General features: G+C 46.8%; 1 protein-coding gene across 3 annotated transcripts in view; it reads left to right on the forward strand.

Moving 5' to 3' along the window:
- Positions 1-23,665, forward strand: part of szt2 (SZT2 subunit of KICSTOR complex) — an 85,315-nt gene that overhangs the window by 27,417 nt on the left and 34,233 nt on the right. For 2 of the 3 annotated variants that reach the window (XM_088927296.1, XM_088927297.1), the window contains exons 34-54: positions 4-142; positions 447-563; positions 1,149-1,218; positions 1,728-1,913; positions 2,611-2,904; positions 3,208-3,586; positions 4,415-4,486; positions 4,642-4,780; positions 5,432-5,558; positions 5,885-6,005; positions 6,940-7,092; positions 7,482-7,584; positions 8,244-8,361; positions 9,348-9,459; positions 11,765-11,883; positions 13,943-14,107; positions 14,726-14,810; positions 20,289-20,462; positions 21,669-21,863; positions 22,315-22,508; positions 22,780-22,946. In XM_088927296.1, the coding sequence (XP_088783422.1) occupies positions 4-142; positions 447-563; positions 1,149-1,218; positions 1,728-1,913; positions 2,611-2,904; positions 3,208-3,586; positions 4,415-4,486; positions 4,642-4,780; positions 5,432-5,558; positions 5,885-6,005; positions 6,940-7,092; positions 7,482-7,584; positions 8,244-8,361; positions 9,348-9,459; positions 11,765-11,883; positions 13,943-14,107; positions 14,726-14,810; positions 20,289-20,462; positions 21,669-21,863; positions 22,315-22,508; positions 22,780-22,946 (3,229 nt within the window). The remainder of the gene's footprint in view (positions 1-3; positions 143-446; positions 564-1,148; positions 1,219-1,727; positions 1,914-2,610; positions 2,905-3,207; positions 3,587-4,414; positions 4,487-4,641; positions 4,781-5,431; positions 5,559-5,884; positions 6,006-6,939; positions 7,093-7,481; positions 7,585-8,243; positions 8,362-9,347; positions 9,460-11,764; positions 11,884-13,942; positions 14,108-14,725; positions 14,811-20,288; positions 20,463-21,668; positions 21,864-22,314; positions 22,509-22,779; positions 22,947-23,665) is intronic. The other variant, XM_088927294.1, reaches the window with a different exon arrangement.

Below are 23,665 nucleotides of genomic sequence, written 5' to 3' on the forward strand. Positions count from 1 at the left end.
TAGGGGAGGTGATTACGTGCCTGGAGAACACCGAGTCCCTTCAGTCGGTGGATTTGAACGACCTGTCTGTCACCCTTGACATCTTTGTGCTGACGCTGCCCCTGGAGATCGAGGTCATGGCCGCAGACATGCATCACAACAGGTGAGGCCCTGGCTCCAGGGTCGAGCAGAGAGAGGTACGCTGGGTGGTGTCCTCTGCACCATCAGCCAGAGCAATACAGGAGCCCAGATTATCTCATTTAAGATTTTAACAAGCCCCTAAAGCAGTTGCAGGGATATTCAGTGCTATAGTGAGACTTGACAGTAATAAAATGAATCCAAAATGGGAAGCAACACAAAGTTTTCTTCCTTGTGTTTGCAGGTTTGTGTCCTTGTATTATCTCTTTCTCTCTCTCTCTCTCTCGGTGTCTTAGCATTAGCATTCCCTTTCCTGCTCTGCGTTTCAGATACACCTCCGAGAGCAGCGTGTCGCTGAACCGCTCCCCCGGCCAGCCCTCCTCCTACCGCTCAGATGACGAGCTCATGCGGGACCTGGATGGCCTGCGCGGGGCTGGCGAGGATGGGTCAGTATTGTTTCGGGGGGAAGACGGGGGAGGGGGGAGCTATTTAGGGACTGGAGGGAGTGGCTCTCTGGAGGGTGGGGCTTGAGGGAGGGACTCTGTGGGGGGAGGAGTCTCCCTGGAGAGAGGGTATGGTGGGAGGGGCTCTCTAGAGGGCGGGACCAGTGGGAGGGGCTCTCAGGAGGGAGGGGCTGGAAGAAGAGTGTGCATGTGGAATGAGCGCAGTGCAGAGGGAGGACATGGAGGTGTGTTAGAATAGCTGCAGGCTGAGAGCAGCTTTGACGGGATGCTAAAGAAAGAGTTCCTTAAGGATGCACCAGAAGGCCGCCAATACAGAATGTCCACCACCAGTCGTGCAACAGTCCAGTATTAATCTACTTCCTGGCCCAAGGTTTGTTGTTCCTTTTGGTGATGTGAAGCAAGGAAGAGGATTAAGTGTCATTAGAAGAGAGAAGATCAGTTTTGCCTATAACCCCTGTCCCTGGGCAGATATTTGCTGTTGGGAAATGGTCACGATCATGGTCTTAGCATTGAGTGGCTAGGGATGGCAAGCTGTAAGAAAGCAATTATCTTCTGCTTCCTCTCTAGGCTTTCGGGAGATCCTCTGTCCAAACTGCCCGTCCCTCATAAGCAGGCCGTGCTGGCCACCATGGATGAGGTGAGGGAATGCTTTTCCCCCTGAGTCACACAGGACGCATAGAGCCTTTTAAAATGGCCAAACCTGTTGTTCCAGTATTTAATTGACAAAATACTCTTTAATGGTGGGAGGTGGATACATAGTTTATCATGAGGTTCCAGATTGTTGTAATTCCCATGTTTCTTCTGTAGAAATGATTTTTTTTTACTTAGCGGTTCTCAAAACGCAGCATGATGTCGAGAATTCCTATGGATTATGTATTTTTTTATGGTGATTTGGGCTCCAAGAAAGAATGAAGGACGCTCCTCCTGCTGTACTGTTTTCACTTCCATGGAGGTCTGATTAATATTAAACAGGTGCCTGATGGGGTGTATAAATGGAAACCTACAGTGAGTTCAGTTCTTTGTTTATCAGTGTAGTTCCTGCTTAAAAAAACAAAGCATTTTTCCCTCTGCTAGGCTCCTGCTGAGAAAAGGAGACCTTTGCAGTGACAGAAGTGTGATAATCTGCTTGTCCTCTCTCTCTCTCAGATCCGCTGGCTGCTGGAAGATGAAATAGTCTCTGCTCTGCGCCACTCCAAGGTGATCAGCGCACCCACGCTGCAGAAGGTGGCAGACCATGTGTACCGATCGCGAGGCCGCCCGCAGTGCCACTGCGAGGTCGTGCCCCTGCAGTTCGTCTTCGGCCCCGAGCAGTCGCTAGAGAAGTTCAAGGAGGTAGGTGGATCTGAATGCAGAGGCTGGGCCCCCCGGGAGCTCTGCTATAATACCTTGACATTGCAGACAAACTGCTGCAATGCTTCTCTTCACACATCCGAGCTACCAAAACCTCACAGCGCGAATTCAAAAGTGCGATCTCAATCCAGGAATAAACAAGAGACTTCTACTCCGGCAGAGATCTTTACTACAGGGATCGAAATACTCTTTACGAAGATTCTTGTAGGTCAGCTTGTGCAAAGGGGACAGAGGGATGGATCTGATCAAATATCTGTAAATTGCCTGTTAGCATACATTGTAAGAAATGAATTATTTGAAGACCTGAGAGAGAGGACACATTACCCAGATGACAGTTCAACAAATAGATTTTTCTGAACTGTTAGACCATCACCCATCAAACTTGCCCTTTCACTTCTGTATAAATGCATGTGCGTCTCCCACTCTTTTTTCCCCACAGCTAATGCAATTCCCAAAATATGGGAAACCCTCTTTTGCTTTGCCAAAGGCTCCCTGTTGAATACCATCCTCATTCCTGCTCTTTACTCTAGTTCCGACAACCCCCTTTTTTTTATATGCATACATTTTTCTTACATGTCTTTCAAAAGAAATTGAAATTAGTTCCAGCTTTGGCAAAATTGAAGAACTATCAAGATGGACTCGGTTTCCGCTCTGAAAGCAAAGCCTCTTCTCCTGACAGGAGTTCCGGAGGATGTCTCTCTCGGGCTACCTGCTGAACGGGGAGCTGGACAACTTCTACTACGTGTCGGTGAGCCGTCTGCACGCTCAGAGGCTGCAGGCCGCCAGCAGGAAGCTCTCCGAGCCCAGGGCCAGCATGGCTGAGGGGCAGGCGGAGGAGGCGGACAGGTCCTCCCCACTGGCCAATCACTGCGGAGACCGGGGCGAAGCAAGGTCCTTACAAGCCAATCAGAGCGCAGCAGGCAGGGGATTGGAGAACGAAAAGGAGGCGGAGAGGCGAGAGCTGAACTCCGGGGTGAGCCAGTGATGTTGGCATTGCCCGTGTTCAGGGGGCGACCTGTATTTCTGTGTTCAAGAACAGTCAATGGGACACTATTGTGCTGTACTAGCAGTACATCTTATTTCCAAAAAACTATTCAGAACAGTCACTAAATGTGACTAGAATCTATAGAACAATGTCATGCATTAGAGAAGTGTTCCACTTGAAATGTAAAAGTTTCAGATAGAAAGTTGAAAGTTAGGAAGATGTCAGTTTTCTTTTTGGTGGTGTTTATTTTGTTCAATAGAGGGTTTATTTGAGGTTTTTTTTCTTAACCAGTCTCTCTGTCATGGCAGTGACGGGATTGGGTTGTTTTCCCAGGTTTCGGCGGAGGAGAAGACTCCTGCGGGCGGCACCGAGCCGGCGAGGGAGCCTGTGTACGAGCCCCCCGAGAACAGCAGGGCTGGCCCGCTGGACGGCACCCCTGCCCCCCTCCGAGAGGACAAGGAGGAGAGGAGTGTGGGAGCCCAGAGCTTGCAGGGCAGCACTGCGGGGAAAGAGCTCAGCGCAGCCCCTGCTCTAAGGCCCGAGCCTCCCCCGCCCAGTACCCCGTACCTGCAGCCTAGCAACAGCACGGACAGGTCCTCCGATCACACCTCGCCCCCCAAGACTCCCTCCGGAGTGAGCCTGGCCGAATCTGTGCAGTCTGCCACCCACAGTGAGTGTCTGCCCCTTCCTGCTCTTGGGGACGGGGGGCTTCCCCCTGACCCAGACACGCAAGCGTTCCGCTGGGCTTTCTTTCTTATTTTCTGCCTGTGGAATTCAGTTTAGGCACACAGCTAGGAAGATCCCAACAAATTGTTGGAATTTAGCAGCAGTATGGGAAACGTTTTACGGTTAGGGATTCCAGCGTGATAGAAATTGATTCGTAGCACTTTTCCGTTAACCAGCAAAACTATTTTGTTTTAATAAAATTGATCGGAGAACGTGCATACAGTGGATGGAGCAAAATATTAAGGAATGCACTCCATGTTGGCGTGTTGGACATGCTAAAACTCTAATGCAAATGCAAACCCACAAATGCAGTAAAAGCCTTAAGTCTTCCTCTAAATATTCTGCCATTTTCTGACAGAATTTGTGTGTCCCTTATTAGAACATTCGCACTGGAACACCTCCCTCACCCTGGGGAGACAGTTTCAGCAGGAGCCAACATGTAGTTGACAATCTGTTCATGTTCTTGGTGGGATTTTCTTTAGACTGCATCTTAAATGTCAACAGATGTTGTCAAACAGATGACAACTGTGTCAACAGCAGCAGTCTGGGCAAAGCTGGAAGGCTGTGCCTCTGGCCTTCCTACAGAACAACAGCCAGGCGACTGAAAGCAGGCATCATCATGCCGCAGGTTAAGACTCTTAGAGCATCACCAGCCTGTGCTGCCTCTCATTTTTCGTTCTCAACAATGCAGTGACCTTTCCTTGCGTGGGGTCGGGGTAAGAACTGGTGGCCATCAGCTGGGCTGCCTGTAAGCGCTGTCTGTCCTCTGCAGGTGGGAAGCTGAGACCGAGTCGAGTGCAGAGTGTGGTCTCCAGTCAGGGCAGCCTGGACTCCGACATGCTGGGTGAGGAATCCCTTTTCCTGCTCTTACAACCAGCAGCATACGGCTTGAACTTCGCAAGAAAGTGACGGAGGTTTTCGCTGGGAAACGAGGGTTAGTTTGCAGGCCCTGGCTGGAGTGTGCTGTGACGTTCTGGGCTCTCTCTCCCTCCCGTTCAGGGTATGACGGAGGCAGCAGTGACTCGGAATGCGAAGGGGCCACCCTGAGCGAGCTGGACCCGCAGTGTCCCCTCATGCCGGACTTCTGGCTGATAGTGCAGATTCATCAGGACAGGGTGGAGGTGTACTCCCATTCTCGGTACAGTAGCGCCACACTGGTGGTGGCCCCGTTCGTGGTTTCTGTTTGTTAAACAAAAGCTGTGAGTCAGCTGTGAGAGTGTTTGTGTTAAAACCATTGTGAAAAGAGGCACATGGTTCAGTTGTACATTGTATAAGATAGTTCAGGTGGGTAGCAGTGTCAGCATGCGCAGGCTGCAAAGGAACAAGTAATAGGTTGCTGAAAAGCTCTCTTTCCATGCTGAAAAGAGAAGAAGAAGGCTCCACAGCCGAAATGTTGTGTTTTCTTTCTTCTCTTTTCAGCACGGAATAAACCTGTTACTTGTTCCATTATATAAGATGGCAAGTCATAGTTACATATACTTATGAATTGCCTTAGAAGAACTGTTGCACCATATGTTATGTTGCGTTCTTGAAAAAAATAAAATGTAAAACAGTGCTGAATGTGCATCGTTCAGCTCATTTTCTGAAGGTCGTGTTTTAATTTTTAAAAACACAGACTTCTGTTAACACTGTTGAAAAAAACGCAGCCACAGCATTCTTTCTCCATTTGTCTTCATCTAGCCATCTGCGTACGTTTCGTACCGGAATGTAGCGCAGTGCTCTGCATGTAATGGACTCTGTTGCTCACCGTTTGAGCCGCGCTGTCTCCGCTGTGCCCTCTCTCCTCCAGGAGTCTCAACGGAGAGAAGGAGGACAGTCTGGGAAAGAGGGAGAAAGAGGAGGAGGTGCCCGAATATCTACAACTGCACCAGATGATTGTGAGGAAGATAGGGGAGATCTGTCGTGTCGTCAATCAGGTAGGTCAGAAAGCACGGCCTTCCTCCAATCCCTGCCCCCACCGGTGGTGAAAGCTCGCCTTTCTGTGAATTGTGGGACACTGCGTTCGCTGTCCTCCTTCCGTTGAATTCTTCATGCTGTTTCTGGATGAGAGCCTTCACAGCATGTGTGAACGTGGAGGGAATCTTCAACAGCCTCAGAATGGAGCGGTGGATCCGGAAAATGCCACCGTTGAAAATTCCCTGGCCCAGTCCTTTTGTGTCAACGTCTTCCGGAGTTTTCCCGGAGAACATTCCAACGCAGTTCCCCCGGGCCCTTTTAACGGGCGCCTCCTGTCTCTCCCCAGCGGCTGCTCCTCCAAGACCTCCACGACAGCCACGTCTGCAACACCCTGCTGGTGGCGGAGAGCGAGGAGGATATCTGGAAGAACGAGACTCTGTACAGGCAGAGGGCAGCCGCCGCAGATGGTAAGTGGACTCGCGCGTGCGTGCAGGCTCTTGTACTGCCGTGGCTGGCCGCAGCAATACCGCTGTTCGCCCCGAGCTGGTACGTGCTCAGTACGGGGATGGGTGAACTCCAAGCAAAAGCTGGTTTCTGTGCATGGTGCTGGCGGACCAGCAAGGTCCTCTCTTCCCCCTCTCTCTCTTTCCCCCGGACCTGCATTTCCAAATTGCACCTGCAGAACGATCATCAGGGACGGTGTAGAAGGCGCCGTCCTTCCATAAACAGCTGATTGTTAATAACATTGGAGGTGTTTACCTCAGTGTCTCGGCTAAACTCCACTCTAGTCTTGCACAATCGGGCCTCAACAGAGCCTCCTCCCAACTCTTGGTGAAGTAGTTCCCATCTCTCCTGATCTGCTGGGGATTGTGGGCTGTTGCATGTCACCTGGGAGGGTGCTGTCTCATTGGTATTCTAACTGGAATTATTAACTAGTTGAAATAAATATATTTATTCTAAACTCCTATTACTTTTACCTAATTAGAGCATTGTCGGTGTAGTCCTGACTGAAAAGGGGACTGATTTTCAGATGAAGCTATGAGAAATTCTTCAGAGGTTTTGAATTTCCAGATGAAAGCAGATGCTGATTTGCTGATTCTCTCCTCCTTACCAGCTTCTCTCAGTGGCGTGTGGTAATTGTCAGGCAAACCGTTAACAGCTTAGCAGCAGCGGATGGGTTTTAGCCATGCTCACAGCCTGGTAATAGATTCAGAGCAGTACGTAAAAGGCAAATTCTTACATTTCAGAGTTTCTGCAGATTCACTGAATCTGATTCCAAGTGTAGGCTGGGGATAGCGGAAAAGTAATAACTGTGTATAAGTAGTCAGAGTTGATTCATAAAAAGAATTGGTTTATTGGTTTACTGTTCTCCTGCTCTGCATGTGTTTCCCTGCTTGGTAGATTATACAGCGGATGAGAGTTACCAGACGCGGGATTACCTGGCTGCCACGATGCAGTTCATCCCCGGACACTTCGCCTGCGAGGTGGTGTGGAGCACCATTATCTACATTCACCCGCGCCTCAAGATGGGGCCGAACATGGGAGTTTCCAGAGGTGCGCAGTGCCGCTGTTCGGCCCAGGGAGGCATAAACGCAGGAGAGAGCCGGGCAGCAGCCTGGTCCTGGGGAGAGGGCAGCTAGCCCAAGACGTCAAGAGAAACTGAAACATTCTTTGTTAGCACCTGTGGGCAGGGCTCATTCACAAAGTCCCCACCCTTCTCGGGGGAAACGTGATGCACTGATCTTCCTCTCTAAGAGAAATTCGTTTAGAGTTTTTAAAGGGAATTAATTGTTACGCCTTTTGCAACACTTACGGTGTCGTTGGCTCTTATGACACGGCACCACCGGAAGAGAGCTGGCGCGATGGCGCGGTGCTGGAGTGTGAGTGTGCCCTGCGCCCTCCTGCCTTGTGAGTGATCCGGTGTTTGTGCGGCTTCTCCACAGCCATGCAGGCCCTGCGCTCCGTGCTGAATGCCTTCTCCGTCGTCAACAGGAAGAACATGTTTGTGTACCAGGAGCGCTCCACCAAATCCGTCTTCTACCTCAGGTGTGTGTCTCACGGGGTGGCGTGCCATCCCGACAGGGTTCCACCCTTGCTCCTGCCCCGCTGACACCCTCACTCCCACCCCTGCCACTGCCCCCGCCCTCGTTCTTGACCGACCCCACCCCTGCCGCGGCCCTCGCCTTCACTCTTGACCCCACCCCCAGACCTGCCCTCCCTCCCAGCCCTGCCACGGCACTCGCCTTTCCTCTTGACTCTGCCCTTGTGCGTGATCCCGTCCTCGCACTGCCCTGCCCTCACTCTTGACTCCGCCCCGTGTGTGACCCCACCCTCGCACCGCCCAACCCTCACTTTGACCCCGCCCTCATGTGTGACCCCGCCCTCGCTTTTGACTCCTCCCTAATGCGTGACCCCGCCCTCGCACCGCCCCGCCCTCACTTTGACTCCTCCCTCGTGCATGACCCCGCCCTCGCACCATCCAACCCTCACTTTGACTCCTCCCTCGTGTGTGACCCCGCCCTCGCACCACCCCGCCCTCACTTTGACTCCTCCCTCGTGTGTGACCCCGCCCTCGCACCACCCCGCCCTCACTTTGACTCCTCCCTCGTGTGTGACCCCTGCCCTTGCACCACCTCCGCCCCCACCCCAGGCCCTCCACCCGGCGCGACTCTCCAGGCTTATTTCCCGTGTTCTCTTCCCCGCAGGCTTTCCGAGACGCCCCAGAGCGGGAAGTTTGCGGACTTGGACGGCGCGCCGCTGCTCTGCTCCCGCTCCGTCGCTCTCTCCCGCAGCCAGGAGCCCATCTTCTCGGAGGATCTCTCGGTAATGCCGCGGAGCCGGGGGCCGGGGGCGGCTGTTGGCTGTTGGTGGTTCGCCGGTCACCTGGGCGCGTTACAGCAGCACAGATTTCGCCCTTCCTTCCTGGAGCAGGAGTTCAGTCAGGCCCTTCGTTGGCGTTACTGCCCCAGTGCTGTCGATCACTTAAGTATCATTGAGTATGATACTTCTAATTGAAGATTAGAAACAAAGGGCTTTGAATGCCTTGGAAAACTATGCAAACTACGCATTTATTTGGATTTAAGAGACAGCATTGTGTTGTTGAATGAGATAACCTGGCTTCTTCAGGAAACCGCTGGATGAGATCCTAGCTACTAATTACCAATTGAGCTACATGTGATGATGGGCTCTTTAGTGACTGTTCTCATACAGCAGAAGTCCCACAAAGGCATTCCCCTAAAAGAGAATGGAAATAATGTCCTTAAAATAACAGCCTGAACCAGAGGCTTAGAGGGATTCTGAATGCTCTGAACCCATCTAGTAATGTTTTGGGCGTAAATGAATGCATGTTATACCCAGTCGATGGTTCAATTTCTCAGGTTTTGTGGCTCATGCCTGTAGCGTTTTATGTAAATCACACCCCTTGTCTTGGTTTTTGGGAAGTCGTGAAAACATGGATGGCGAATTCTGTTTTGTGTGCATCCTCCTTAGGTTCAGAGATCTTTGCTAGTCCCAGCACTCCGCTCATAATCCTTTCGCCATCCTATCAATCCTGCTACTCCTAATCCCAACTTTCAGATCACATTGTTTAGTATGTAACTGTTGGGCAGGCACTACGTGCAATATGGCACTTCTCAGCATCTGATGTAAATGTCCATGTTTTTCCGGTGAGCGAACAACAGTTTGGTTGCAATTCTTCAACAAGTTGTGCTCTTTGCGGGGAATTGGAGTGGAATCACAAGGCCCTGGAGCAGAGGCCTGGCTGATTCCCTTCATTGCCTTAAGCACATGTCCCTGTCCTTCCTGCTCAGGGTTCCCGGTCCTCTCTGGAGCAGATATCCACCCGCGGCGTGGAGGGCTTGCGGCCTGTGGGGCAGATCGACAAGCACATCCTGCTGCTGGTCCATGGAGTCGGGCAGGCGGGTATGAAAGAGGGTGGGAGGGTAGACCGTCTGCTCTTGGGGGACATTCGAGTGCAAGATAAATACAGCTTTAATTTGACTACCATGTTGTTTCCAAAAACCCTTATTATTTTTTAAAAATATCAATATTTCCTTGTTGAATTGACATATAGCAAGGTACGTTAGCGAAGTATCTTACAGGTAACATGCAGTGGAGATGAGGTCTAGAGTTTAGGGCTGGATCGCTTAAGATTGTGCAGCACAAAGCCAAAAAGACTGGAAATTTCTGCAACCCCAGTTTACTACAGTACTGCTGAAGAACCGTAACCAAGCCTAATCACGTTCAATGAAACTCTCATTTTCATGCTGTAGTGTAAATTACCTCTGCTGTGAAGACCGGGAGAGAAGATCAATTTCTCGGACTTTGAATCAGTCAAGATTAATAGAACATTTTGACATGGGGAAAATACAAAAATATAATAGTGTGGTTAGAGAAAGTACCACTGCAATAAAAAAAAAAACTGTAGGTGAGTCAATCTGCAGCATACTAATAGCCTGACGACAGTTCGTGGTAATGCAAGTTGAGGAGCTAGCAATGATGGATTGAGCTGAGAAGCAAGAATAACAAATTGTATAACAGCTATGATTCATTTCTATTGTTATTTTAGCTTTGCACGTTTCAAGGTGTGTTGTCTAAAGTGGGGAAAGAGCTGCTCAGGGTTTTGAGGAGGGGAAGTGGTGAGGAATGACCCGAAACCAGTGAGGGGTATTGCATGGCAGAAGGACAGATCGCAGGGGCAGGGGCGGGGGGGGTGGTGTGTGTGACCTGCAGGAGGGTCTCAGCTGGGGGGAAATGTGTGTTCTGGTGTGATAAAGGTGAGAAGGAAGAGAAGATCTAGTTCTGCAGCTCCGCGTTCGTATGTCTCTATCATGAGTGAAATCTGCAGACACTAATGGCCTATCCAGCAGATTTATGTGTGGCAGCTGAAATAGACTCAGCCTGAGTTGATTCATTTAAGCGCTGTGCGCAGTGCATACTTATGTAAAACACTTAGCAGTGCAGTGCTGCTTTCAGCCTCCTGGATGGCAGTGTTGCTTTGTCTATCAGCATTATTTCTTCTTTAAGCTCAAAGCTTGATTCTCATGAATGCAGTCTTTTCTCTTACATGGTTCTGCAATTGTAAAGCCCGGGTGTCTTGGAGGGGGTGGGCAGTGGCTGGTCTGTTCTGAGACCAGAGCAGAACAGTCTCGCATATTAAAACTGTACACCGCGTCACATAAAGCCGTCTTCTTCTCTCCTAATACTAGGCGAGCATAATCTGAGGTCAGAAGTTTGGGTCTTGCCTGGCAAATTGTGAAGTTTCTTGCTTACAATCTCGGCAAATGATTACATTTTTTCCTTCATTTTTATGCATTATTAACCATTGCTTTAATCATTTCACATTTTCTCTTAAAAGGACACCACAGCGCACATTGTCTCAGATACATGTGGGATGATTATCATTGGTGCAACTAGTGGTCTAGATGTCTTTGCAATATGTTTTTTTTCTCTTAAGTGAGCTTTTTGGAGAAAAACTAAGGGGATTTCTCCTTAGACACTTTTTTAACCAATAATTCTTTGTACATTCGTATCCCAAAGAAATGCCAGAGCACTTCACATATAAGAGGTGATGCCCTCAGTGCATCGCCGAGGTGCAGACCCTACCTGGGTGTCCTGCGGCATCCGTTAGCCCCACTTGACGGCACATCAGGTGGAGATAAGATAAGATCACTTTATTAGCCATATACAGTTTCTTGCATTAGGAATTCATCTTTTCACAGACCCCAACCTGCTCTCCATGAGACACACAGACAGGGAGAGAAGCTGGGGGTCAGAGCGCAGGGTCAGCCATTGTACAGCGCCCCTGGAGCAGCTGGGGTTAAGGGCCTTGTTCAGGGGCCCAACGGAGTAGGATTCCTCTGCCGGCCGCGGGATTTGAACCGGCAACCTTCCAGCCACAGTGCCACCGCTCCGCGGTGAGGTGGGAAAACTACGAGACTGATTCAGGAAGGCTGGTGCATTCAGAAGCCGTTCAGCTTCAGATTAGGAAGGTTTTGTCCATCAGACCCTACATCTGACATGCAGAGGGCAAACCTGACCCCAACTGCTTTAGGAGCAGGGGCAGTAGAGCTTGAGGGCACATGTTCAGCCTCTGTGATTCATCTTGGCGAGCTGCACATTCTCACACAGTTGTTGTCTTCCATGGCTGTTGAAGCCACAGACTCTTCACAATAAAGAAAGAGCTGCTTCAGCCTCCTCTGTCCTTGTCCCGCCCCTCGTGCCACAGGCCCCGAGATCACCGACGAGCTGGTCAAGGTGCTGTGCAAGCGGCTGGACGAGGCCACCCTGGACATCATCACCGTCATGCTCATGAGGAACTGCAAGCTCACCCCCGCCGACGTGGAGGTGAGACCGACCCCTCAGCCTCTCTGCGCGCGGCCACTGCCCACCAACCTGCAGTCACGTTCCCGTCCGCCGCCGAGCCTCCCGTCCAGAAACATTTCCCGCTGACCACAGTCTGCTTGTCCTTCTGATCTGCCTCGGTGAACTGTCTTTATTCTAAGGGCTTGGGTTTATTTGGAAGCAGCTTTCCTTTCTATTGGTTCTCTTTATTTTCCTGATTCTCTCCTCATGATCTCCACTAGATCTCAGCAGCTGGGGAGACTGGGAAATGAATAAAATTATTATTACATCAGAATTTTATACGAGGAAATTACATAAACGTAAGAACCTTGTACTGTATTCTTGTATAAAGGAGTAAATGGCAAAAGTGCTCGATAAGTGCAGAAGCAGATTTAAAATAACTCTCCCTTTCAGCCTGTCATTAAATCGATACAACAGGTGAGAGGAATTTCAAGTTATAAGAAACTGCAAATGTCGTTTTTCTTTTTTTGAGTGCAGCACATTTTTAACCTTCACGTATGTCAGGCCGTACCTTTTTAACTGCGGAGTCTATTGGAACTACTTATTATGCCAAAGCTGTTTTTCAAGCTTCCCTTGAAAAGATCACATATTGGAGTATGTTCAATAAACATTTCTTCTGGTTTTCGGAGCTGCACACAAGTCTATTTTTGGGGGAGACAGAAAAAGCCTTGATATTGCATGGATAGGCACAAAAATCTGAAGTGATAGCGGAAGCTCTTAGTTTTAACTCCTGGGATTTTATTGCCAGTCTTGAGTGTTGTGAGTTGGATGAAAATGAATAATCTAGCTGTACACACATTAAAAGAAAGTCATATAGCCCACTTTTTCTACTTCAGTTTGATAATAACTTTCGTAAATCATTAGATGTGAAGTTAGCGAGTCACATGCTTAAACATGTACAATCTGGGTTTTGAAGAAAAATCTCTTACCAGTTAACTTCAAGTCTATTAAAAGTTCACAGTTCATTTTCACTGCGGATGGGCTGTACTTGGGGGAAAGAAAGTCCTTAATTGACATTAATTGAGGGATTTGACTGGAAGGAGATGTGAATATTTGAATAAAGAGAGATTAGAAATACATTTTGTTCTGTATCAAGCACATCAATATCCAAATTAGGTCCTGACACTGGGATTCTATGCAAGCTAATTATAAAAATGAACGATTATATGCCCCCTATCAAAGAATATCGAGTGTCAAACGGGAACTTTTCTGTTTCCTAGGTACATTGTGATGACAAAGTTAAAACAAGGCAGCAAACTTAAAAATGCATTACAAATACTTATTTACAACCAACTTGCACCTGCATTGTTCACTGCTGTTTGTAGATATTTACGACTCAGCCCTGCCTGCTAAAGACAAAAGCACAGAACATTTCCCAGCAGCTGACTTACCAAGACCATTAAGAAAAAAGAGGAAGCCCTCTTATCCTACTGAGGACTAAATTGCACCATCAGACAAAAGCTTAAACAAATATGAACCCTTTTCCCCATCCAAAATTGTGATTAACTAGCACAATTAAATATTTACTTTTTCCTGTTGGATACCACAAAACAGCAATGAACGACTCTACAGACATAAAACAACAGCCCCTTCCTTAAGGCTTAGAGCTGGTCTGTTTAGTGTTCAGATTACCTAGATGTTTTGTGTTTCAGGTCTTTAAAGGAGGAAAATCTCGGTGTCACCTCAGTTCCTTCTGTTGCTGCTTTCGTTCCTTCTCCTCTCTCCTGCTGTATTCCCGTTGCAGTATGCTCTTTCTGGGCTGATGTAATCATTTAGCAGCAGTTGGTTTAAATCCACACTGCTGCTTGGCCTTGTTTATAGCTTCGGGGACATCGGATAAGGACGGCTGTGTGGACATGTGGAGGCAGCCCAATATTTCACTTTTAAAGAATGGCGTTCCTTTCCTTTAAAATGAAACCCACGCACCTGGATGCCCCCCCCATCCCACGAGGACGCACGCATGTCCCGGCTGGAGTATCGGGCTGCAGTGCCCTGGGTTGCAGAAGCCTTCTGTTTTCTCATCCCTCTTGTGTGTTTCCAGTTCATTCAGCCCCCTGGCTTGCCTGCCACCGAGGTGATTGAGTTTGCCCTGCCTCCCTACTGCCTGCCTTGGCTCCCAGCTGTGGCTCACTACCTCCGGAAGAACCTGCTCATCTTCTTGCACATCCCCAAGTACACCGACAGCAACATGGAGCACCACTTCAAGGTAGGGCCAGGGTTGTGCTGACGGCGGGACGCAAGAGGGAGAGCTGAGCTCCTCAGTGGTAGTAGTGTGTTGGTGGGATGAGCAGGGATGTCGAGTGGCAGCACACATGCAGTATAAATGAAGCCCAGGAGTTCCAAAGTCTTGAGCTTTGGCAGCCAAAGAAGAGACTTGGATCACTTTAGGTCAACCCAGACCTTGAGCAGTTGTGCCTTTAGATCTTAAATTAAATGCAAAGCAGCATTTTAAGTGTTTCTGAGCTCTCTTAATGAATGAGAGACAATTGCAATATTGTCGTACATGCAGAGGCTGTTTTTCTCCCCAATGTTTAACAGCCAGACTTATGTCTTTCAACTCTTTATGGGCTCGTTTTTTTGTTTCTGTGTGAACAAAGTTAGAAGTGCTCATGTATTGCTGGGCACTCTTCACATCTGGGCTCCGTGCCTGGCTCAGTCGTGCAGACTTATTTCGCTGCTCAATGGAAAGCTTTCCTTCCTCCTCTTTGAAGCCCAGATTCAGAGTTCTCAGACTTTTTCGTAGTGGCGGGAATTTCACGTTCGGATAGGCCAGGAAGGGTCAGTGTTCAAATTCTTTGTTTGACGGTCTGTTCTGTTTTTCCAGCACTACTTTCACTTGAGCACTGGTTTGCCCGATTCAGATATCTACCTCTACAACAAGCCGGGGGGTCAGGGAACAGGAGGAAAAGGTAATAATATTTTTACAAACTCAGCACTGCAGTCACACCGTTTCAGTGCAAGGGAATATTATATTTTTCCAAGGCTGATTTGTATTATGACCATAACATTTCCCAAGTAACATACTCTTATTATAAATCAATACCTGAAAATATCATTAAGCAGTCTGGGCTTCTTTATGATTCTCAAACAATTTATAGGAGTTTTCTGCTCATATTTTTACTGAGTACTGAAAAATTGGCGCAGGATTTATTTTTGCAGTTTATTTAAAGCAAGGAAAAAATATTTTGCTGACCAATGCAGTTTCTTATTTGTCAATTCTCCGTGCCTTGCGAAAAGGCACGGAAATAAATAAATATCAAGCTGTAGAAAACCGGGATTGTAAACATTTTTTCTTATTAGAAATAAACTTTGGAGAAAGAATGCAAGTTAGCTATGAAAGTTTTTTTCCTCACCTACAACTTGAAAATGTATCTGACTTTATTAACAAAACTTAATAAAACAGTCTGTTCTTATATGTCCTTCACCTGAAAATGATGGTGTTTAAAATGCTTACTGGCAGACAGTGGTATACCACCGAGTTCATTTTCTGCTATTTAATATAATCATATGAATTAGAATGATTTTGTTGTGGTTAATGTGTTCCGACAGAAACAAAAGCTGTTTTCATCACCATATTTGCAACTGCATTTGGATTTCTTATTTTTCGTTTCATCAGATGTGTTTTTGAGCAACAGGTGATTTATTATTTGTAAATTTGCATTTGATGATTCTGTTCTGACTAGTGTCTTTGTTAACAAACGGGGAATACAGAGTATTAAAACTGCTGGGTACTACTCTTTAATACAGTGAACCCTTGTTTAACAGACTTTGCTCTACCAGACTTGAGGTTTAACTGCCAATATCTGCTAAAAGGGAAATTTTGTATGTAAAATCAGAAATATCAGACTTTACCCGCAGTAATGGGGAAGTGTACAGATAATAAAACAAGGTAAAAATAAATACTACATAAGTTTAAAATTCAGAAATATCGATGGTGTTTTGTAGGGGTAGGTCAGCTGGTCACCATTGGCGTTGTTTGATATTTGTATGCTTTTAGCGAATTTTATACAGCGTATTCATGACACATATAATAACTATGTATGATAAAAACCGCATAGGAGCAGTTTTCATTGACTGGGTTGATTGCAATGGTTACAAAATTCTGTCAAAAGATCCAGAAAGCATATAGTATATCTGTATTATTGTCATGCAATAGTGTGAGCTATTTTGAGCTGAAAAAAAGCCATTTGTAATTTTAATGGACATTTGGCAACAACAGGCACCCCTTCCCCTCATTAGTTGTTTAAAATGGGGGTATACTGTACAACTACACCAATGTAGTAACACAAGTGAAATCCTGCTTAAAGCTTTCAGCTGACTGATGCATGAAAATGTATCCTATTTATCGCATGAGTTTAGCTGGGTCTACTCAACTAGAGGAGTAGTACAACCGGCTGCCAACGTAACTGAGCCGGGGTGCAGAGTGTTCAGTCCTGTCTGCAGGACATTGCAATCAAGAGCAATGTGAACATGTGCACAGGCAGGTCCAGCTACCTGACTCCTTGCTTGCTGAAATGTGCCCATGAGTGCCAGAGTGGAGTCTTCATGGTACAATAGCGGCACTGTGCTTAGAAGGGATTGATTGTGGTGTTTCATCCAGTTTTAGCTTGCTGTTGGAGTCACGCTAGTGATCTCTAACCCTTTGTCTGTTTGTTTAGCAGTTGAGACGCGTTCCCCAAGGGGTGCATTCGTCCTGTAAGGGGAAAAAAAATGTTTTACTTCCTCATCTTTAGCTCAGTCAAATGTCAGCTAAAGGCACCTGCAGTTAGATTGTTTTAAATTCAATTCCAATGGGTGGCAAGGATTAAGATGTGGAAGTCTCCCAGTTCACTTGTCTTCCCAGTTAGCTGTTCTTTTGGAGTTCAGATGACTTTTTGTTGGATATGGTCAGTACCTTGTAATCTAGATTTGCTATGGCTTTGTGTCCAGTTCCTGTGAAAAGAAAAGCATGCTTTTCTCCTTTATTTCATGTTTATCTCCCAGCATAGCTCTTGGTCTTGGCCCTCTCTGTTTTAAAATCTTAATTTCTGAATAGATGTGCCACGCCTTTGGAGTTAAAAGGAGTTATTATAAAAGTGACTACTGGATACATTATTGGTGGTCAGCAGAAAGTGCCCTGTGATGGACTGGCATCCCATCCAGGGTGTATCCTGCCCTGTGCCCGTTGCTTGCTGGGATAGGCTCGGGCTCCCCCTTCGCCCTGTATTGGGTGAAGCGGTTAGAAAATGGATGGAAGGACCTCACTTCACTGAAAGATTTCCAGCCACTGTGTTTACGGTTCCAGAATCTGTAGGGCTGCTGAAAAACAAACACACCCACTTCCAGGTGAAGGGGCTACAGTTCTGTTTCTCATTGCAGTACAAGCTGCTTTATGGTCGGTCTGCGTGGAGTCAGGACGGAACCGAAGAAGCTCAGTCTTTGAGTCTCCAGTCCTGAATTGTGGCTGGACATGCAGTGTTGAAAGAAATCAATACATTTTGAGATGATTGTGTGTCATTGAAAGATGGTGCAAAACGTCATAAGCCTGAAGACCGCGAGAGGGGGTGGCGCCTTCTTGTGCTTGTAGAATGGTCAATGTTTTTTTCTGTTAATGCGCCAGAGTCCAGAAGTGGAATGCCGAGCTCTTGCCTTGACCTCAGTGTGCCCTATAAAAGGGAAAAAATGGATAACTCTAGCTCCAGTTCAGATTGAACTGTTCTGTCTTCAAAGTAATATATTTCTGACTCTAAAGAATGTCTTCAGGCCTGGGCTGTATTTCAGATGTAGTTGTTTGTTTCAGTCCTTCTCATCCCTCTGTGTTTCACATAAATGTGTGACATCCATTGTTGATAACCTGCATGCAGTTGTAACTCTTTGGCACCTGGTGCTTAGCTGCCTTGTGGATGTTCTTTTGTTGACATAGGTACCATGTCGGAGCTCGTACAACATCTCTTCCCACCCTCCCAGTTCCAAGGTATCGCTTGTAATTTCCCCCTTCAGACTGACTCCCTTCCTGGGGCTTTGTGTGCCTGATTTCTTGGTTATTTTTGGTTCTTTGCTCAGCTTGTGAAGTGGGCTTCTTCCTTTCTCTTCATTTGCTTGTTTTATTATCACTATGGTTTTTATTTCAGTTCACTTATGTTGCTGTTTAAAGTCAATGAGACCCAGGAGCTGAGTTTTGTTTGTATGTCTTTTTACTTTGCATGGGGTCAAACATTTTTCAGGTGCATGCTGACCAACTGATTTGATTTTTTTTTGTAATGTAATGGGCAATTGAAGAATACAAAGCGATGAGTATAATTGCGAAAATAACATGTTTTTAAGTTACTAGGGCAACATTTAGGAAAACATTTAAAAATATGATGGAATTGAAGCAACTTATACACTCTTAAGTCAGGAAAAAGCAGAAATTATTTCCCAGCTGAAAAACTAAGAGACAAACTAGCCTGAAGACGATCACCAACATGTGTTTTCAGCTTGGACATAACCTCTGCTTGTTCGCTCGCAGCCTGCGCACTGTTGCAGCTGCCTGCTCAAACGTCCTCACTGAGTCCCTCCGTCAACATGGTTGTCGAGCACGGGGTAGTGGTACTTAACCGTGAAGACCTGGGAGCCATGTCTGTGAGGCAAAAAGGCTTGCACGTCTTTTAAAATGAGTTATGGTACTTAGAGCATCAATAAAAAAATAAGTATCTGCAAGGGAAAAATAATTTCTATTAAAGTCCCGTGTGAATGTTGCCCTACAACATCCTATGGTTATGTACGCCGTGGTGTCTGTCAGCAGCTTTCCTGAAGGAGGTGCAGATGGACCTGGATGTGGAAGGGGGTTTTGCTTACTATGTTTCTCACTGGATGACTGAGGCTATTGTCTGGAAATTGAACACCATCAGAACTTAAGCTACCTTCCCTGATGTGCACCACTGGGGCCAGTTCCCATAATCACAGAGCCCATTGCACTGGCTGACACGCTCAACAGACCTGAACAGGTTGTTGGAATAAGCCACCTAGAGAATCCAGCTATCAGGAGCTCACCTGAGGTCAGGGCCCAGTCAGCCCTTCAAGCCTTAAAGGGGGTCTTGACTAACAAAGCTCTTTATAATGGGTGACGGTTTCACCAGAAAAACCCAGAGTCCACTTTGGGTTTGTGAATACACTGAAGCCTAGTCTTGCCTGATTTTGCGGCTTTGAAGAAGAACATTTCTGTTCTGACATCATGAAATACAAATACGCCGCCTAGCAGTGTGAGAGTTTGCAGCTGCATGGTGAAGCTGCCAGCATAGCTGCCCTACTGATTTATTTTAGGTTATGTTGCGAGATGATCTTTTTTTAAACTTTAAAAACCCCTTCACATTTTTTATTCAGACACCGGCATTCATCAACTACCGTGCAATCCATCTGTTGGTTAACGTTGCACATTAATGCCTATAGTGGAATTTAGGCAAATAAGGGCTTTCTGATTTGTTATTAATCTATTTAACTAAAATGTCTAAGGTGGTTGCTGAAGTGTGGGATGTAGAGGTGGACAAGATTTATCTTTTCTGAAAGAACCGAGAAAAAGAACTCTTAACCTGCCAGGCTTAACTTATGTATTGAAATATTTTATCTATTTACATTGCGAGTATTTGAAGGTGTACATGCCAATTATTCAGTAAACCCACTGAGACAGTCTTGGCAATGGAAAAGAACAAACTGTCTTAAAAACATTGCCCCCATGTGTAGATTTTAATGCGTTTTTTAATTGTTCTGAGATAATTGACCACAATTTTATGCTGACTGCAAATATACAGATCAGTCCTGAAGATAATATTGACTAAGTGGCTGCTGGTGTTCAGAAATGCAGTGAGTGAACATAAAAATAAAATCAATCTATTTTTACCAGGTGCGAAATAGGGCTGGTATCTGTCGTTACTTAATTCTGTTTTCACTTCAATAACAGGATTGTTAAGACTTCAGGAGTTTAATGTTAATTATTACTGGAATGAACAAAAATAAAAAGTAATTTTTACACTAAAGGACGATGTTTGATGTGAAATAAACTTCTGAAATAACTATCATTTTCATCTGCATTTTTAAAGTAGTTTTGAAAAATGGAACTACATTGTATAAGACTTCAATAATAATGATACAGACCTGGGAAAACTGTGGAAAGCAAAGGACTTTTACAGCAAGACGTCTGAAGACTATTTTTATTTTTAAATGCAAGGTCAGCTCTTCTGTGATGAGCACCGGGGAAATACATGTGGTTGCTGGTAGTGATAGGTGGATTTGAGCCATTTTCCAAGAATTCCAAGCAGTTTATATGAGAAAAAAAGACCCTAGTAGGCATAAAAAATATCACCATCACACGTCCTTCCTGCGTTCTCTGACAATCCTCTCGCTGGCTCTGCCTCGCTCTCTCTCTCCTCTAGGGATAGCCTGTATAGCGCTGTCCTTCGTCGACGCTCAAGGCTGCCCCCTGCAGGTGTCGGCGATGGAGTGCGCCGAGCCGCCCAGGGCAGACTGCGCCGCTATCCCCCTGCAGCAGGACCAGTTCGAATCCCTCACCACAGTCGGCCAGGTGGATCCGGACAGCCTGGAGAAAGGTAGAGGAATGGGCGTGCACGCTGCTCGCGTGTGTTGGAGTGCAATTTACATCATATCATTTGATTGGAAAGTGAACCCATTAGAGTCAGGATCCTGATGAAAAGCATGCTAAATCACCTGAGTGTTGCCTCAGTCACCCATTAAATACAGCAATTAGGAGCGATCATTCTGTTTCTGACATTATTTGTCCCTGCATGTATTTTTAGCAGGATGTGGTGCTAATTACAATCCATCAAACAAACACCCTGTCACCGTCACCATTCCTGACTCCGGGTGTGACTGTGTTTTTATGGTTATTATTAGGGCCCATCAATTTCCACTGTCTGCGTATAGTCAGTGTTTTATCTGTGGCATGTTTTAATTAAAGGTGTATTAGTTAATGCTGTTTTTAAAATGGTTTTACCTAACAGTGATGCATAGCAGTAATCGCATGTTAAAAAAAAAAAACAATTAGCTCATTTATAATAAGGAATTTATTTTGACAAGAGGGATAAAGTGTACGGATAATAAAAATACTTTATCTAGTATTATGAAAAAAAAAACGGAATTCCTGTCCATACGGGTACAGCTTTTGGGTACAGAAGAATTGCCCCAGTAGTGCTGTTGTATGCAGTTAGTCATGGTTGCTGTGTATAGGGTTTCATATGACATGTTCAAGGTTTGTTTTGGCCATAAAAAGCGTTAGAAACAACAGGGTATTAGACCCATCTAAGCCATTAATTAGTTAGTAGTTAATCAATCCAAGTATCTCACCCAGCTGTTTCTTGAAAGAAGCCAGGGTATCAAATCACCCACATGGCCAGGTGACTTGTTCCACACACCCACAGCCCTTTGGGTAAATAAGTGCCTCCTGCTCTGTTTTAAATATACTTCCATGTGGTTTTCACTGGGTTGCCTTGGTTATTGCCTCCGAGGATTTTGATTTTGAATACTTATATTAGGTCCCCTCAAAGTCTTCTCTGTTCTGGATTACAGACGTTCAGTTGCTTCTGCCTGTCAGCGCAGGGCTTTCCCTTAAGCCCTGTCTGCTCCTCTCGGGACCGATTCCAGGACAATGTCTTTTCTATACCACAGCGACCAAAATTGTGCGCTGTATTCTAACTGAGGCCTTAGCAGTGTGCTACACACAGCCCTTGAGTTAAGTTTGATGTTTTTGACAACGTATCCTAACATGCCGTCTCCCTTTTGACTTGCTCCCCTGGAAGGCACACAGACGCGAGTGAGATTCGATATCTGGGAGCAGGGGAACGTCAGCCCCCTCCAGCTCACCGACAAGCTGCGCGGCGCCCTGCGCCACGCCCTCTGTGACGTCATCATGGAGTTCAGGGTGCTGCCCCACGCCCTGTGTGTGGAGCCGTTCTGCCCGCTGGCAGCTCCAGGCCCCAGGGACTGCACGAACGGTGAGGGCGCTGTGTGTGGGGCTGCTTCACGCCTAACCCACGCTGCGTAACATGCAGAGGATGGAATGTCGTAACTATGTGTATAATCTTTGTTTTGTTTTCTGTGTGACTGTGAAGCATGCAAATACGATGGCACCTTTTTTTTAAAAAGCATTTTTTTCAAATTAATTAATTGTTTGTCCAGTAAATGACCTTGTGTCCAGTTACGTGCCAGGTCTGCATACTGTGTATTATATATATTTATATGTTGTATACTGCACCGCTTAGTAATGCTAACAGTAGGAATGCAGGCTGGCAGGGCACAACTTTGCGGAACTGGGTTGCTTTGCAAAATGTAATCTATACAAAATACATAGGCTTTGAAACAGATCTCCCCAAGCTGTTGATAAAGCCTGTTGGACCCCTCTGAGCAACAGTCCAGCGCTCTCCTCTTCATGCCTGCTTCCTGCAGGCCATCTACACCAGCAGCATCCAGAGAGCAACTCCTCACCCAGGCAGGCTGCCGGCTCTGGCAGCAGCAGGACCAGTCCCAGTCCCATTACCTTAATCCCAGCATCCAGCACCAGTCCCAGCCCCGGTACCAGCACGCCTGAGTCCACCACGCCCACCAGCAAGACTCCGCGCCGGAGCTTCTGGGAAATCCTGGTGAGTCTCCGAGACGCTCTGTTTGTGGGGCCACTTTTTTTCCCTTTCTATTCCCTTAGCATCTGTTGTGCACCCTGTCGCTGTTCAGTCCCTTTTAGGAATTATTGGAATTCCTTAGAGCAGATGACTCGTCTGTTGCACTGAGGTCTGGGCTGGAGTTGAGTTCTGATTTTTCCCGCGCATCTCCGTTGCTTTTGATGGGGTGGAGGGGGGGGGACCCCGAGGAGCTGACAGGGCAGTGACTGGCTGTGCCCCCGCCTTTGTCCCGCAGAGCAAGCCGGACCCCTCGGAGCTGGGCAGCCCCAAGACGACGGACGACATCGTGCACGAGCGAGGGGAAGACAGCCGGGCGGCACGCCGGAGGCACAAGACGGAGAACGTGAAGCCACCCTGGAACGCGGAGAGGGCCGCCGCCGCCGAGCTGGAGCAAGCGCAGAGGCAAGCAGCCAGCTCCACGAAAATAAACATTGGGAAAGGGACAGCAGTGGAGGGACGGCACATTTTAAGGCTGTTCTGTAGAAAAATGTGTAGGCAAAACTTTAGGATGTTCCTGTTGTTTTGAATAACTCATTTCAGGTTTTAAGGATGCTTCATGAGCATGGCCCCAGACATTACACAGGCAGCATTGTTTGTCAGAATGCAATTCTGCTCTGTAATAATATTTGCGGTAATGGCCTGTTTTTTTTTTTATTTCTGAGTTATGCAGCTGTAATGTGTCCATCAATGCTGAGAAAAATACCCTTTGGAAAATCTAAAATGCCCACAAGGCATAGTTTAAGAACATGAATACAAACCTGCTTTCTCTGTGTCTTGTTTTTCCTCTTTATGGGAATTTATCATTTTTATTGCGCACCTCTTTTACATATTGCAGACTGAGAACGTATTTGTTTTGACGGGGCGAGATGTCATTCTTCCTCGAGTAACATCTCGTATTTGGAAATTCGTTGGACGGCCTGGGGTTCAGAACCGCTGAAGGCCAAGAGAAGTCACTAGAACCGCTCGTAAAAGCTTTTAAGACAGTTCGATATGACCTGTGCCTTTTGTCCCATCAGAGGACCCAAGTGCCCTGGCCGAGCACTGCAACGCAAAATAACCAAAGCAAACAGAAGATCAATGTAATCTTTGAGCCACAGCAGTGACTAAAAGTCCAGATGATG

The sequence above is a fragment of the Atractosteus spatula genome, chromosome 11 (assembly GCF_055471065.1).
Source record: "Atractosteus spatula isolate fAtrSpa1 chromosome 11, fAtrSpa1.hap1, whole genome shotgun sequence".
In the NCBI taxonomy this organism is placed as follows: domain Eukaryota; kingdom Metazoa; phylum Chordata; class Actinopteri; order Semionotiformes; family Lepisosteidae; genus Atractosteus; species Atractosteus spatula.